The 16,727-nt window shown below is 36.0% G+C and overlaps 1 protein-coding gene across 1 annotated transcript in view; it reads right to left on the bottom strand.

The window, feature by feature from the left end:
• vps8 (VPS8 subunit of CORVET complex) overlaps window positions 1-12,868 on the bottom strand; it is a 152,297-nt gene extending 139,429 nt beyond the window's left edge. The window contains exons 1-10 of the mRNA XM_081360455.1: window positions 12,701-12,868; window positions 12,330-12,398; window positions 11,288-11,416; window positions 11,062-11,160; window positions 9,991-10,023; window positions 9,854-9,908; window positions 4,996-5,120; window positions 4,784-4,870; window positions 4,629-4,696; window positions 3,314-3,467 (exon numbers count right to left, since the gene is read on the bottom strand). Coding sequence (XP_081216581.1) covers window positions 3,314-3,467; window positions 4,629-4,696; window positions 4,784-4,870; window positions 4,996-5,120; window positions 9,854-9,908; window positions 9,991-10,023; window positions 11,062-11,160; window positions 11,288-11,416; window positions 12,330-12,398; window positions 12,701-12,772 — 891 coding nt within the window. The 5' untranslated portion in view covers window positions 12,773-12,868. The remainder of the gene's footprint in view (window positions 1-3,313; window positions 3,468-4,628; window positions 4,697-4,783; window positions 4,871-4,995; window positions 5,121-9,853; window positions 9,909-9,990; window positions 10,024-11,061; window positions 11,161-11,287; window positions 11,417-12,329; window positions 12,399-12,700) is intronic.
• Window positions 12,869-16,727: the final 3,859 nt, after the last annotated feature.

The following is a 16,727-nucleotide window of genomic DNA, read 5'->3' as shown; positions in this document are numbered from 1 at the left end:
AACAAAGAATTAATTCATCTGACAATACTGATATCAATTACTTTCATGCTAAATAAAACTTAACTTATTTTAAAGCACAAAAGCCTACAACTCAGCACAAGATATTATATTATATATATATATATATATAATATATATTTCACCCAAATAAAAGAAAAATGTAAGCCCTTTGGCAACACAAATTTCACCCAATTTAATGCAGTGATACAGTGACAAGTTTAGGGTTGGTAGGTTTTTTTTGGTAGTTTTTTTGCATAAGACAAAAAAAAAAACATAAAAAATTACCATTGTCACATGACCCGAAATCATTCTAATATATTGATTTGGTGCTCAAGAAACATTTCTTATAATCAGTGTATAGAACAGCTGCCGCATAATATTTTTGTAGAAACAGTGATACATTTTGTTTAGTTTATCTGGATGAATAGAAGGTTCAAAAGAACAGTATTTATTTGAAATAGAAATCTTCTGTAACATTATAAATGTCTTTATTGTCACTTTTGATCAATTTAACGCATCCTTTCTGAATTATTCATTATTATTATTCTTAAGTATTAATTTCTTCATTTCTGACCCCAAACTATTGAACAGTATTGTATGTTATGGGAGTAATCAAGATGTATTCAAATACATTCCTTATTTTCATTCATTATTATAATATATAAAAATAATGAATGAAAAAAATTGTTTAACCAAAGGCAATGCAATGTATCAATATTGATTTTCATCAATACAGTAAGTCAGGCTGAACAGGAAAATTGACAATTTAGTAAAAGTACAAAGAGTAGCAGAGATATTTGATAACCGAACACATGAAACAAACACTGGGCCAACAATTTTTTAAATAAATAAAATAAATAGATCAATTCTTCCGTTTCAAGAGATTTCAGGTGGCACAAACCATGTTTATTCTCGCTGTAAATGAACTAGGGCTCCAAACTGTAACTAAGTGGTTCAATTTTGCTAATTTTCCTGCAGGTGCAACTGCATTTTAGATCGCATTGGTGTGATTACAAAACTGTATTTGATTATGTGCTGCCATATTATAGGAAATACCTAAAGTAAAAAAAAATCTAAGAATAGGATGAAACAATGCTAACCGATTGAACCGACTGAATTATCTGAATAAGCCAATGGACAGTGCAGCATGACCAACTGCATAGCATTGAGACTGAGTTTCAACTATGCATCCCAGCACAAATATGAACACCACTGCACACTTTAATAATGATTAAAAATATTGTTAAATAATATGTCTTATAGGGGAATGAGGGGATATAATAATTTTTATTACAATAACATTAGTATGTAAAGTTTCTAAAATTCCATTGTTTAGTAAGGCTGGGAGAAAAAAAAATCGATTCACCTGGCCATCACGTTATTATTATTATTTTTTTTCATAAATCCAAAATCGATTGTTTTATTGCAGAATCGATATTAATTCAAATTCAATTGCTTTATTTTTGTCCTTGCTTATAGATGAGGTTGACAGAAGTTAGCCACTTTCGTTCCAACAGAGGATGAAATGTGTCGTTATCGAGTGACGTAATATCCAAGTGGACGCGTGGAAGAGACGTAAGACTGAAAGCACTGAAAAGCCCTCGCGCTTCTCATTTGCTGAGAGAGAGATAAGACAATAGAGCTGCACGATTCATCTTTAAAAGACTGTGATCTCGATTCAAACAACCACGTGTTAGTCTGTCTATTAAACTTTGACAAAATCATATCGCACAACATTTAAAGCTGTGTTGGCGCTGCCGCTGACCCAGAGAGAGTTGTCATGAAACAGCTTCACAACCAGTCTTTTCAACCTCGTAGTATAATTATAACTGTGATGCAATAGTTAAAATTATCATAGAAGTACTTGGATAAAAGTTTAAAGTTCAAATATGAACTTTGATGTCTACGTTAGCGATCAAAATCAGCTTTTGATAGAAACTTGGTGCTTAAAATAATGCCACTAAGTGGTGACAACAAGTGACTATAAAAAAAAAGTATTTGTTATTGAATCATTTATTCAAGAGAATGTAGTATTGTATGATGCTTCTGAAATAAAAGTCAGAAAGATGTGATGATTTGTTTTTGTAAATATGATTCATCTTATACATCATTGTACAGTCTATATAAGTGTATGATTTAACTTTTCCCGATGGTCTAGTGTTAAAAAAATTGCAATATCGAATCGCAATACTTGTAGAATCGCAATTCTTAATTTTTTTTTTAAATAAAAAAAAAAAAATATATATATATATATATATTTAAAAAAAAAAAAAACGCAATACACATCGTATCGGAACCCAAGTATCGTGATAGTATCAAATTGGGAGATAGTTGTATCATCCCAGCCCTATTGTTTAGTCTACTATTTTTTTATACCAAATACTAGAGTTGCTCAATTTTCATTACAAGATCGTAATCTTGATTCAACCACACACACCATCTTATTCCTGAATGACAATGATTCGGTTATGTCTATTAAACCTTTGACAAGTATGATCACGACCCAGAGAGAGCAGCTGTCATAGTCACACAGTACAGCCACACAGTACCATCATTTCTGTGTTAAAATAATTCAAATTACTATAGGTTATAGTTCAGATATAAACACTGATGATGTATACAGTAGTGAATAGAGTAAACCACATTTTAAAAGTAACTTGGTGCTCGTTACACCAGATGGTGACAAGTGACAACTTTATATGTCACTGAATCATTTCTTCAAGAGATTCATTCAAAAATTCAGATTAATCTAGTATTGAAACAAGTGAAGTCTTTGAGTGAGTCGTTGAATCATTCATTCAAAACGATTGTTTTAATTAATTCACATTACTGAAATATATTTAAATAGATTGCAGACATTCATGTTTTGTCAGAACCTCTGGTAAATTAAATGTTATTGTTTAGTTGTTAGTTCATGATCGTGGGAGAATCGTGATCTCTACTTAAAAAAAATAAAATAATTGGGATTCTCATTTTATCTGGAATCGTGCAGCTCTACCAAATACAGTAATTTGCTTTGTAGAAACCACAGCTGCCATTGTATTATTATAATACCACATTTAAATGAAAGATACAATACTATGGTCAGTATTGGGGATTTTTTTTTTTAAATCTAAAGAGTTCTTGGAATTAGCAGTTGAAATCATTTCAGAAAATTCTGAAATAGAAGTCATAACGACACATCCACACAATAATTGAGATATCGCAATAATACTTAACATCGTTATACATTTTGCTGCTGATATAGTACTGTGAGACACAAATGAAGGTATTGTGACAAACCTAGTGAGTAGACAGTACTGTATGAGTATACCTTAGTGAGTGATGCCATGGCCAGAAGGGAGTACTGGGTAATGGGATGATCTTTCAGTTCAGGTCCAGCATGTAGAGGTTCAACACAGCAAACCTCGCCTTTAGAACCACTGAATAAACACCTGGATTCACACGTCCTCATTCCCATTACCCTCCTAGAGAAAGAGAGAGAGAGAGAGAGAGAGAGAGAGAGAGAGAGAGAGAGAGAGAGAGGGAGAGAGAGAGAGAGAGAGAGAGAGAGAGAGAGAGAGAGAGAGAGAGAGAGAGAGAGAGAGAGAGAGAGAGAGAGAGGGAGAGAGAGAGAGGGAGAGAGAGAGAGAGAGAGAGAGAGAGAGAGAGAGAGAGAGAGAGAGAGAGAGAGAGAGAGAGAGAGAGAGAGAGAGAGAGATTATGAACCACTGATAATAGAGTGCCAGCATTATAGCAGTGAATGATAAGATGCCTTGACAGGTTATAAAGATGTTTTTCTTTTCACTAAACAAAGGCATTCTGTGGAGAATGAAGGAAAATTTCCTTCTCCAATAAGGCATGAAAGACAACAGAGATAACAGCAGTCATCAATTGATATGGATTCAGATAATTCGATTTCTGTTGGCATCTATTGGACTTTGAATGATTAAGTCGAGGGGTGTGACAGAGCTCTATTCTAAGCCATTGGCAGGGAAAGCAATAAAAAAATGAAAAGAAAAGAAATTAGAAATATAATACTAACAATTTCAGTAAGTGCTTATAATAAAATATAAAAATGAAATAAAATTGCAGCTTTAAAAAAAGAAGAAGATATTTTTCTATTTTTAATGTAATATTGAAACAACAAACTTCACGTAACAAACAAATAGAAACGTTTACGGCAAAAAAAAAAATAATTTAAAATGTGAAAACCCTTTTAAATGAGGCATGGTATTCTGTTTGGCATTAACCAATCACATTCAAACTCTTAATGAAAAGTAATTATAATCCTCCAGTCATCAAAGTGATTCTGATTAGTGCTGAATAAATTTCAGATGCTTCTGTAGGACATTCTTAGTATTTTCTTGGCTGAATTTTATTGCGAAAGCCTGGCTTGCAAAGAGCTTACAAAGTATGAGTTGGGATCTCTCTGTGGATCAGGAGAAGGGTACAAAAGTATTTCCAAAACATTAGATGTGCCATGGAACACCATGAAGTCAAGTGATGAAAATGTTGTTTTAGGTTTTTAGTTTTAGTTTGACCTATGGGTCATTGTCAGACAGACAGTGGATGAAGCTCTACTGCCCCCTGCCCAACAGTTATCTGTACTACAATGTTGCAATGTCACTTTATAAAGCGCATCTCACCTGAATGACAGTTCAAACACTGATCCGCCACTGTCATTACATATAGCTAGCGCCGGGTGGTCAGTGAACTGCAGAAAGAGAGAGAGAAAAGTACTTTATTCAATGTCAATGAACAACAAAGTGTGTGAAGTACATACATAAGTGCTGTGCAGAACCTTCACATGTAGTATGGCAGTGCCCGGTGGATGGGCGTCTGTGATAGTGCGGAGCAGCTTCCCATTGGCCAGATCCCACATGGTGATCTGCATTAGAAATAAATGGACACTTCTCATTAAATATGTACATAAACATTTTATCTGACCAGATCATTATGAAAGTTATTCGCAATCGAGATTGTTTGTCAGTTTAAGGGTTTGTTGACGCTCACCTGTCCTTTGGCAAAACCACACAGTAGTCGTGTGCAGTCGTGATTAATACTGAGAGCTGACACCGCACCGTACTCCGCTCCTGTCGCTGTGGTGCCCAGGCAGAGACGCAGAGCCTGGTTCTGATCTGAAATCATAATTTACAAATTAGGAAAAGGAAAGTCCAAGCAAAGAATTTACGCAAATAGTAATTTTGTAATAATACTTGCAAATGCAGCCACAAGCAAAACACAAACAAACAAAAAGCGTGCAAACAGCCATGGCAAACTTCTCAAACCATATTATTCTACTACAAAAAAGACGCTTTAGCTGGTTTAACATGCTCTTATGTCATTTCACACTAGACATGCAAGCAGCATGTATTTTTTGGTGCCCATGTTAACAGGTTAGAGCATTCACACTGCACAAAGTGCACAATAATATTTGCTGTGCTTTACATGTTGAATTAAAGTGACAGTGCACTGTTCCTGGCCAATAAGCAACTTCACTATAAAAAAATATACAAGGATCAGCCACAACATTAAGACCACTGACAGGTGAAGTGAATAACACTGATTACTGTGGCAAGGCGGACAGCGAGAAGAGCCGTGGAAATGGAGCACAAACTCGAGTCCCACGGAGGAGCTCCAGAAGGATAAATTGTAAAGTGACGACAGTGCAAGATGAGAGAGGACCATGCCTGGACTTTATGTTGTTGTTTTGTTTATAATTTAAGCAGCAGTCGTCCATAAGGGGTTGTCGCTTTACTTTTGTTTTGTTTAGAGATGCACCGATTGGCCAGGGATCAGAAGCAGCCAATTTTCCACGATCGGCCCGGAACGGTAACCGGCCAGTCAGTCTCACGTCTTTCTGATTCCGATCCGGTCCGTTTTGTTGCCAGCGGCACAGACATTAACAATAGCTGTGTGTTCTCACTCTCTTCTCTAAGATGGCGAAGTGACTCACACCCTCCTCTCACTCGTCTCATTCGCTCCGATTAATAAAGGCTTGTATTGTGCATAATTTTACTAATTCCCACAGGTTTCGCACTCACACCAAAAGCGTGCACACCAATGATCTATATAAGTGGAGCGCACAAGCCGCCTCTCAGTCTCTAGCAGCTTGTGAAATGCAAGTTAGTGATAGGAAAAATTAAGCTTTACAAAGCTTTGAATCAATTGAACCAATTGCTTCGCAAAATCATTCACTCTTTCGAAGGGTTCGAAGTGGCACACGCTGGTGACCCCTGCTGGTCAGATCAAGTGTCTGTATAATATGTGTCCTTTTATACATTTTCAGGGCTTGTTTTGTTTGTTCCATGGATGGCTCAGCTAAACAGGCCAATAAGAGACCATCTACTATTATTCCTTTTAATTAAAGTAATGTCTAATTAAAACGTCAATAAATGTATAAAACTGATCCGAGATCAGGTAAAACCCATAGACACTTCATCAATGGTTCACTGATGGGGGGGGGGATCTCAGTAAATCCGCATGATTCATGGGTTCACAGAGATCATCGCCGCCCAGCGGTGAACAATTGAAATTTAGACACTGTGACGTAACGAAGACTTGTTTACTGAAATCACGTGATTTTGGCAGTTTGATACATTGGCTTGTCTCTGTCTCTCCTCATCCTTCAGTCTCCTTTTGTCTCGCCTTGTCCTTACCTGTTCAGTCTCAAGGGTACCCCACTGCGAGGGGTGATGGGGGTATGTGGCAAGCAGGGCGGGGCCGAGAGCTGTGGAAACAGAGCGAGGCCGGTGGCGCGAGTGCTAATGAGCCTACGGAGGTGCTTCGGAAAGATAAAAGGAGGAGTGACAACAGTGCTAGACGAGATAGGACCAGGCCTGGATTTTATGTTGGTGTTTTGTTTTAATTTAAACAGCAGTCGCCTGTGAGTGGCTTCCGCTTTACGTTCGGTTTGTTGTTTGTTTATTTTATGATTAAAGTTACGTTGATCATTTGCCGGTTCCCGCCTCCTCCTTCCCTGAGCCTTTAAACCTTGTTACAATAATATTGTTACAATGGCACCTGTCAAGGTTTGGGATATATTAGGCAATCACTTCTTGAATTGCATGTGTTGGAAGGAGGAGAAATGGGCAAGTCAAAAGATCTGAGTGACTGATTTTGAAGGACCAAATAGTGATGACTTGATGACTGGGTCAAAGCATCACCAAAACGGCTTGTCCTTTTGGGTGTTCCTGGTATGCAGTGGTTAGTACCAACCAAAAGTGGTGCAAGGAAGGACAACTGGTAAACCAGCGTCAGGGTCATTGTGCCCAAGGCTCATTGATGCATGTGGGAAACGAAGGCAAGCCCGTCTGGTCCAATCAAACAGAAGAGCTACTGTAGCTCAAATTGCTGAAAGACTTAATGCTGCCCATGATAGAAAGGTGTCAAAACACAGTGCTTCACAGTTTGTTCCGTATGAAGCTGCGTAGCCGCAGACTGGTCAGTGTCCATGATGACCACCATCAAAGTGCCTACAATGAGCACATGAGAGTCAGAACTGGACCATGAAGCAATCCGATCCATGGAGGCTCCACCTCCCAACTTGCAGGACTTAATGGATCTGCTACTTCTGTCTTGGTGCCAGATACCACAGGACACCTTCAGAGGTCTTGTTGAGTCCATGTCTTGATATATCAGAGCTGTTTTGGCAGCATGAGGGGCCATGGATATATGCGATATTAGGCAGGTGGTTTTAATGTTGTGGTGGATCAGCGTATGTCTACTGCAGTGGTTCTCAACCAAGGGTCCTGGGTCCACTAGGGGGCCTCAGCAAACTTCCCAGGCCTTTAGATAACTTAAAATAATATAAAAACAAATAATAATAAAAAAAAAACTTTAAAATAACATTTTTGTCTTTGAAAAGTGTGATTTTAACTAGCCTTATTTTATGCGCGATTTCTATACCTGGTGACATAATGTAAAACAATAAAATTTTGTAGGTATGTCAAGATCTAAAATGTGTTATTTTGTAGAAAATTCTTAATCAAGGATCATTTGCAATGCATTTGCCCGTGTGATGTTTTAGATCCCGTAATACCAAAATGAGACATTTTTGGAGCTTGATTAAATAAATGCTTTGTTTATAATGAAGACGACGTTTTAATCTATGAAACTTGCAGGATGTTTTAATGGCAAATTTGATTGACCCCTTTAACACTTATGGACTCCTGAAATGTAGTTATTTTAATTGCATTATTTTAGTTATTTTAATCCATACTGTTTTCACACTTACAGAAACAGTAACTATTTTTGCAAATTAAATGAAAAATTTAAAAATAATCAAATGTCAAATTAATAATAAAACTATATTGTATCATCATTTAAATGATTTAAACTAGAAGTATGTTAAGTTGAAGACTAATTTTACCATACTGTATAAACTATACTATACAGAATGCTACAGTATATGGCTTAACATCATATATGGTGTGTGTGTGTGTGTGTGTGTGTGTGTGTGTGTGTGTGTGTGTGTGTGTGTGTGTGTGTGTGTGTGTGTGTGTGTGTGTGTGGAGGGGGGGACATAATCGCATCACACAAGAGTATGGTGGTGATCTTAAAAAAGAGTGACAGGCTGACGATGATCAGATGACTACACAATAATCTGCGGCTCAGTGGTGCACAAGAAACGCCCGGTATGAAAGCACAACAGACACATGCAGCTTTTTGTGCTGCTTCTGCTCAAGCATCCGGTGTGAAACGGGCATTACTGTATTGCAATGCTAAACATGATGTAATTGGAAAAAAAATAAATTGTGATATTAAAAAAATATATACTATATTAATACATTACCTTTTCCTGAAAAAATCCACCCCAGACAAGCCAAGGCAGTGAGATAGTAGTTTAAAACACTCAAAACACATACTATTATAGTAGTACATTTAAAGAGTTCTAAAACTGCATTTTGATGTTAAGAATCAGTGATAAGCACATGGATAAAGCACTGTAATAAAGTGCAAAAGATTAATAGATGATTAAAAATATAACATCTTTGCAAAAAACATTAAAGTCCCCCTGTGGTGAAAATCAAGTTTTTAATGTTGTCTGTATGTCTATGTGGTGTTTTTTATATGCTTTAAGACAAACCATGAGCAAATTCAACACCATTGCCAAGTATTTTCTCCTTAAAACTGCAGTGAAAAAAAGACGCGGTTTGAAATCGACAGTGTTTCTTACGTCACAAACTACCTTGTAACCAATCACGTCAACGTGCCGGCGGGCTTTAGCATTTCATTAACAGCGAACTAGCAGGGGAGTTTCGAGAGATGCCAGGTAATTTTTTTGTTGATATAAAAAATCAGGTAGAATTAGCAATATAGCAGGTGTATGATGTATATTACAATGTTATAATGAACTATATGCCTTTCTCCACTGACGTTCTGAGTTGTTCAAAGCGTTTCTGATGATTGTTAGAAGGCAGTCTAAGATGGTGAATGGGAACATAGTTTGTGTAACATGAGCAACACATTATTAGCTGTTTGATAACGTAGTTAATCAAAAGGCTAATCATATTAATTACCGTTATGTGTCTAACATTGTAAAGAGCATTTTACATTGTAAAGACCATTCTGCAGCATTTACCTCAGTAAGTTGGCCAAGTGAATCTGTGAGCTGGCGTGAGAGAGTGGAGGCGGGGCTAATTTGCATATATTCATAGTTCCGTGTATACTTAATTAAGTTGCATTCAAGCTATTTTAAGGCATGAAGGATTTTTTTCACAGGAAAAAACATTTAAATATGTAATTTTGGTGATCAAAGATGAGCTTTAAGGGATGCAATTTTTGACTACAGGGGGACTTTACATAAATTCCACTGTAGTGTCCTTTATCAACTTTAACACAACAGGACAGAAATGAATGATGTGCTTACCAAATACTAAGGCCAGACCATGTGATGTCCCTACAGCAATCACATTTGAAACAGTCTGCAAACACAAAAGCATTTCAGACATGAAGAAAAAAAAATGAAAAAAAAAAAATTAGAAAACACAAGTCAAAAATACTCACTATTGCAGTTGGCAAGCCAGCATCAACTTTATCCTAAAGAGAGTTGGAAAGAGTAAAAGCACAGAATTAGAGTTAAGAGAGAAACAATTTCACAGGCATAGAGGAAATTTCTTTTGAAAGAGCCTCTGGTTTACAGCACGACTGTATATATATATTAGTATTCATTTATTAAATATATATTGTTATCATACATACAACGTACTGTATTTACGCACAGCATATTTAGTATAGTATAGTATAGTATAGTATTGCATAGCATACACCAATGAGCCAAAACATCATGACCATCTGCCTAATATGCTGTTGTTCCTCTGTGTGCTGCCAAAACTGCGCCGATCTGCTGAGGCATGGACTCAAGAAGGTGTCCTGTGGCATCTGGCAATCAAGACCTTAGCAGCAGATCCTGAATCGAGTCCTGTAGGCTGCGAGGTGGAGCCACCGTGGATCAAACTTGTTGGTCCAGCACATCCCACAGATGTGGAGGCCAGGGCAACACCTTGAACTCTTCATCATGTTCCTCAAACTATTCCTGAACAATGTGTGCAGTGTGGCAGGGTGCATCATCCTGCTAAAAGAGGCCACTTCCATTGTCATGAAGGATTGTATCTGGTCTGCCACAATGTTTAGCTAGGTGGCATGTCAAATGCATGTCCACATAAATGGCCGGACCCAGTGTTTCCCAGCAGAACATTGCCCAGAACATCACATTCTCACCACCGGCTTGTCATCTTCCACATGCAGTGCATAATGGTGGAACATCACTTCCATAGGTAAACGGCACACTGTTGACCAGGAGCATCCCACAAGCCTTTCTTGTTTCAAAGATTGTCTGACCCAGTCGCCCTGCCATAACATGTTGGTCAAAGTTGCTCAGATCTTTATTCCTTCCCATTTCTCCTGCATCCAACAGGTTGATTAGGAGAACTGATTGTTTATTTACCATCTAAACTACCCAGACCCTAATATGTGGCTTTGTTAGGAGATGATAAATGGTATTCGCTTCACCTGTGACTGGTCATAGTGTTTTGCTCATCAGTGTATAAGCAGTGGATGAAGTGTTATTACTCTTACCGCAGCAGATACTATCTGGGCTGAGATGCCTTTCAGCACACTGCGTCTAAGAACAGATCCATGTACTGTAGTGTTAGTTTCCACTGCTTTCCTCCTCCTGAAATGAACAAACACAGACTAATTACTAAAAGGACAAATACTATATTCAATCACAAACATGCATCACAACATCAATATAGAGCATGTGCTGTCAATGTGTAGCCAGGTAAAGAAAGTGTCCGTTCCTTTTTAAGTGTGTGCGGTCTCCACTGTCAGAGCTGGCCAGAGAAGAGGTCTCACAGGAGTGGGCATCAATGTTCTCGGTGTTCAAAAGACACGTATCCTCTAGAATAAACGGCTCGTCTTCATCTTCAGGCTAAAAAAAGAAAAAGTTTTGACAACTGAAATATTAAGCATGTTAAAACAAAAACACTAATACAAACCAAAGACTATAAATCTTACTATTAAACCAAATGGTTTTGGTTTGTGAAATACAGATATAATGAGAAAAAAAGCATACATACTTTACCAGTGAAAAGTTTGGATGGATATAGTTGATGATCATGGCCTAAATGCTTATTCTTGCAGTTAGTTTAATATATTATCATTAAAAAGTTTTGGGACAGGAAAGATGCTTTAAATTGATCGAATAAAACAATATAGACATTTGCAATGTTACAAAATATTTAGATTTCAGATAAATGCTGTTTGTTAAAGTATCACAGTTTCCACAATAATATTAAGCAGCACAACAGACCGTTTTCAACGTTTTCAACATGTCTTGCATCAAATCAGCATATTAGAATGATTTCTGTAGGCTAATGTGACACTGAAGACTGGAGTTAATGGCTGATGAAAATGCAACATTACATTTTAAAATATATTAAAATAGAAAACAAGCAGTTATTTAAAATTGTAACAACATTACTGTTGTTATTGTATTATTAATCAAATAAATGCAGCAGGGGTGAGCTTTAGAGAATTCCTTCAAAACCATTAGAAAAAATCTTACCAGCCCCAAACTTTCCAACGGAAGTATATTAATTGTGTCTACATATCACCTTCTTTATGAACCATTTTAATTATAATTTTAATGGACAATATCAGTGGATAACATTTTGATCACCCCGGCCCATAATTCGCATTTGCATTAAATCTGAAGTGTGTAAAATACTCATGTTAAAGAGTGAGTAGGTGTGCCCAAAATTTGACTGGCATATCCGCGTATCTAAAAGGGTGCAGCTGCTGTAGGGTGACTATAAAGGTAAAAGATAACCTGACATACTGACCTCATTCAGAATGCTCTCCAGGGTCGGAGGAGTGTCCACTTGAGGGATGTCAAACTCTTTATCATCAATCTAAGAGGTAAATAATGCTTAATATTAATATACTTAATAGTAATACATACATGTATCAAAGTAGCAAGATGCCTGCAATGACTGTGAATACTTTAGGCTTCTTCCCACACATACTGTACATGATAGCAGCTTAACATTTGAAAACAACATTAACATTTACAAAAACATATGACACAAATCACGAACTAACTGACTAAGAAAAACAAAAACACATTAAACGCAGGACAACGCGAAGCTTGTTAAAATAGTTAACAAAATGAAACACAACCATACAGACAAACACTGAATCAGCTCAGTCTTACCGCCTCTATTTCCATTAAATTGAGCTGTGAGGACGCAGAAACAAGACTGCGACTGTCTGGAGATTCAGCCATTGTACAGTCTTAGATCAGCTGTCGGGTGTAATATCATTTATATGATATGTTTATCAGTTGTAGTCATAATGCTCTGCACCAACAGTTTACATCCTTGAAAGTGTCGGAAGAGGTGGGACTTAACGGCATACGTAACCATTCCACTTCCTGTTTAGAAATATTTGTAATTTACAATACAACGTTCCTTTTAATTTAAATCGTACAGTTATTGTTATATTATTATTTTGTGTGCATTTTTATGTTTTGTTTTGTGTTTAGTATAATTATTTATTTATTTTTACTTTTCTTTTCACTTCTTTGTTCAGCCCCAATTTCACTTCAGTTTTACAGATCGACTGTAAAAAAAAAAAAAAAAAAAAAATAGTAAAATGTTTTTTATAGTGAAACAAAACAACATGGACATTAAAAGTTGCATTATGTTCGAACCCTGCCAAACAGCAATAATAATAATAATGACAAAATAAATTAATTAATATTTTTGACTTAGTCATAAGTTATTTATTTACAATTAGCCTACACATCACGACTAGACTCACTATAAACCACACAGACTGCTTTAAAACAAATATTTCGTATTAATTATTACAATGTTAGCTTCTCCACTGGATAATATATTTGACCAGTCGTCTCATTGCAGAGGTTTGCTGCCCCCATGCGTTTATGATTATAATAGGCCTAAGCATTTGTTGATATTACTTTACACATCATTTCTTAAAAAATGTTTGCCCAATTTGGAAACGTGTGACACTGTGTAATAGTTTGTATCGTCTTTTGTGACAATTAAAAAAATGCATATAGCCTATAGTGTATAATTAGGACTCATGGAATCAGATCCCATTCCCGTTTACACGTAACTCCATATAATTCCATTATAGCCCAACAACTATTCCTCACAACAGGCTATGGTAATGCTTTCACACTTCTTTTTTCACACAGTGCACTCCATTTAAATAATGGTTATTACTGATAAATTCAGATTAGATTTACTGTCACATCGGTCTGAATTGGAGTGACAGTTCTATTGAAAAACTGCTTATGAAACTGTAGGGTAATTATACCATAGTGTATAATGCATGAGATAGATATGGTACACTAACCCATCCTTTGTTAATGAGAGACCTTTTCCTCTTTTCATCTGCTGGCAGAGATACACCAGAGACATGCAGCAGGCAAATGTCAACCTCGTCATTTCATTGCTCTGAAAAAAGGACACTGGTTCTGTTGTGCTATGTAATGACAGACCTCACATTGTTACTGTTCCATTCAGTTCTTTCTGATATGCAGAAGAGGTGTGACAATAAACTTCCAAAAGTGCAGCCAATTACTGTGTATGATTAATGCTAAACAATCAGCAGAGTGCATTTGTTGTCTGGAGTAGTAGAGTTAGTGAGATATACCACTTTCTCTCATTTAGAGATATTTCAGTTCTCGTGGATCCAGGAGAAGTATTTGACTGCTAGTCGTCACAGATGGATGATCGCACACCACCGCTCTCTGTTTGGCTGAAGGAAGATCTGGAGAGGAATACAGAGACGGGGTGGTGTTTCTGGCTCTGGTTCAGGGTCACCCTCATGGACATATTTAGAACCAGCATCTCAAAATAGACTACTTTTCACAACGAAAAGACCATACATACTGGTCCAAGAACACTATAAGACCAAATTTCTGTTTATGCAATTGAATACTGTATTGCAGTATTGGTTTATTTGATCATTGGTTTATTTATTCAAATGAACTGCAACCAAACCTGCTAAGTGTGAACACAAGTAAAACCAAAATTTGACTTTAAATCCATAGGCCTACTACTTTTCAAAAATGCGGGGTTTGTACGATTGTTTTTAAGCTCATTAATGCTGCATTTACTGGATCAAGTTAAAATATAAATGTAATATATTTCAAAAAGTAATTTATTCCTGTTATGGCAAAGCTGTATTTTCAGCATTACTCCATGCAGTCTTCAGTGTCACATGAACCATTTCTTATTATTGTCAGAGTTGAAAACATTTGTGCTAAATATTTTTGTGGAAACCATTATATATATATATATATATATATATATATATATATATATATATATATATATATATATATATATATATATATATATATATATATATATATATATATTACATATATTCAGGATTAGATTAACTGAAATCTGAAAAGAACAACATTTATTTAAAATAGTAATCTTTAACAGTGTAAAATGTCATTTTCCTTGCTGAAGAAAAGTATTATTTTCTATAAAAGAAAATAAAAACATATAGGCCTACTGACCTATCGCTCTCGGCCAGTCCTTCGGGAATTTGCAGCTGGCTTTTATGTAGATAGTGTTCAAGTTTAAACATGATATATAATTAATTTGGGGTATCAATCGGGCAATCTTTGGTCTTATCAATCTATTAAGTTACATGTAGGCTATTATTTCACTTAAATCATGTACTAGAGTGCTGCTTGTACGTTTGACTGAATTGTTTGCTTTGTTTATTTACTATTGTCTTGTTGTTAATTTAAATGTTGTTGTTCAATAAATATTATTTTATTATATAAATAATATATATGCCATGTTTGGTATAGAGAAATGGTCCGTTGGTAATCGTAATGTGGACTTCAGTAAAAGTTACATTATTACGCCATTAGATGGCGGCAAATACCGTCTTTATGAGTGAGTCAGAACAAGGAAGGAAGTTGTTTTAGCACTGTCGCTTTCCTCAGCGGACATTCAAACTGATTTTTTTGTATATAATATTATGGATATCGACCTGAAGAATGAATGCTATATCAGATGCAGGTAATACACTCGATTCGTTTAGCAGATCTTTCTCTCATAATACCATGACACTCTAGTAACTCTAGACACATATACAAGCTTCAATGAAGCGACTCACTCAACGTTCCTTCGTTACTAGTTCTAAAGTAACGTTTTAGAATTAGTAATGGAGGCTTGGGCTCAACTGTCAAACTGTTAACTTGAGCAAAGAGTATAGAAGTAACTTACTAAAGTAAGTTACTTCTATACTCTTTGACTTGAGTTGAGATTTGAGTCCATGGCGGAAGGAAGTAGTTCTGCACAAAATAAACCCTCTGCCTAAAACCCCCTTAGCTGTTCTAAATTCACTGTAAAACACTGCTTCAATGGGCTTATATAATTAAATATTAATTTTAATATTTATTTTATTCATAAAAAAAAACACCAGCAACAAAAAAATCAAAAAGTTATAACACATGTATTTCTCCGCCAAGCAATGTAGTTCCAAAATGGTTGCCAAGCAACATATGCAACAAAGAATCACTAACGGCAGTTGCGTAGTAATACTAATGTAATGCGGTCACTTCGAACGTGGCAACCAATCAGAATCAAGGACCGGAACTATCCGTTTAATAAGAGGGTTTTAGAGGGTAAAATTCTATGGGTAAAATAGATTTTAAAGAATTACAACTACAGTCAGGGGGGTCGTAGCAGTGCGATATGGCTGCATATATACGTGTGATATTGCTCATATTGCATAGGCTTATATATTATACTGTATTTTAAACGTGTACATTGAATATAAATAGCACATCAAGTGTAGAATTCCTCTTTCAGAAAATGGTTCAAAATATTAATGATTAATTAGTCCAGTGCTAGAATGAACATGTACATGGCCAAGTTACTAACATAATGCTATATTGGGAAGTTTCAACATACTAGTTCAGATATTGATTCATAATTATTACATTATGCCTACAAGCCGATTTTGGTAATAGACAAATTTAATATTTCTCTCTTTCTCTTATCCTCTTACTCTCAGCAATCTTCATAATATTTACAGCACGAATTAGATGAATTGTCCTCAAATATGTTCTAACTAGAGAATGTATGCAGTGTGAGTTTACTTTCAAATGCATGATTTTTGAAGCCACCCACATCAACCACAAGGCAATTATTTCATTTGAAAAGCTCTCATTTTAACAT

Source organism: Scardinius erythrophthalmus (genome assembly GCF_964197995.2).
Source record: "Scardinius erythrophthalmus genome assembly, chromosome: 3".
In the NCBI taxonomy this organism is placed as follows: Eukaryota; Metazoa; Chordata; class Actinopteri; order Cypriniformes; family Leuciscidae; genus Scardinius; species Scardinius erythrophthalmus.
This window is presented reverse-complemented; position numbering and strand designations above follow the sequence as displayed.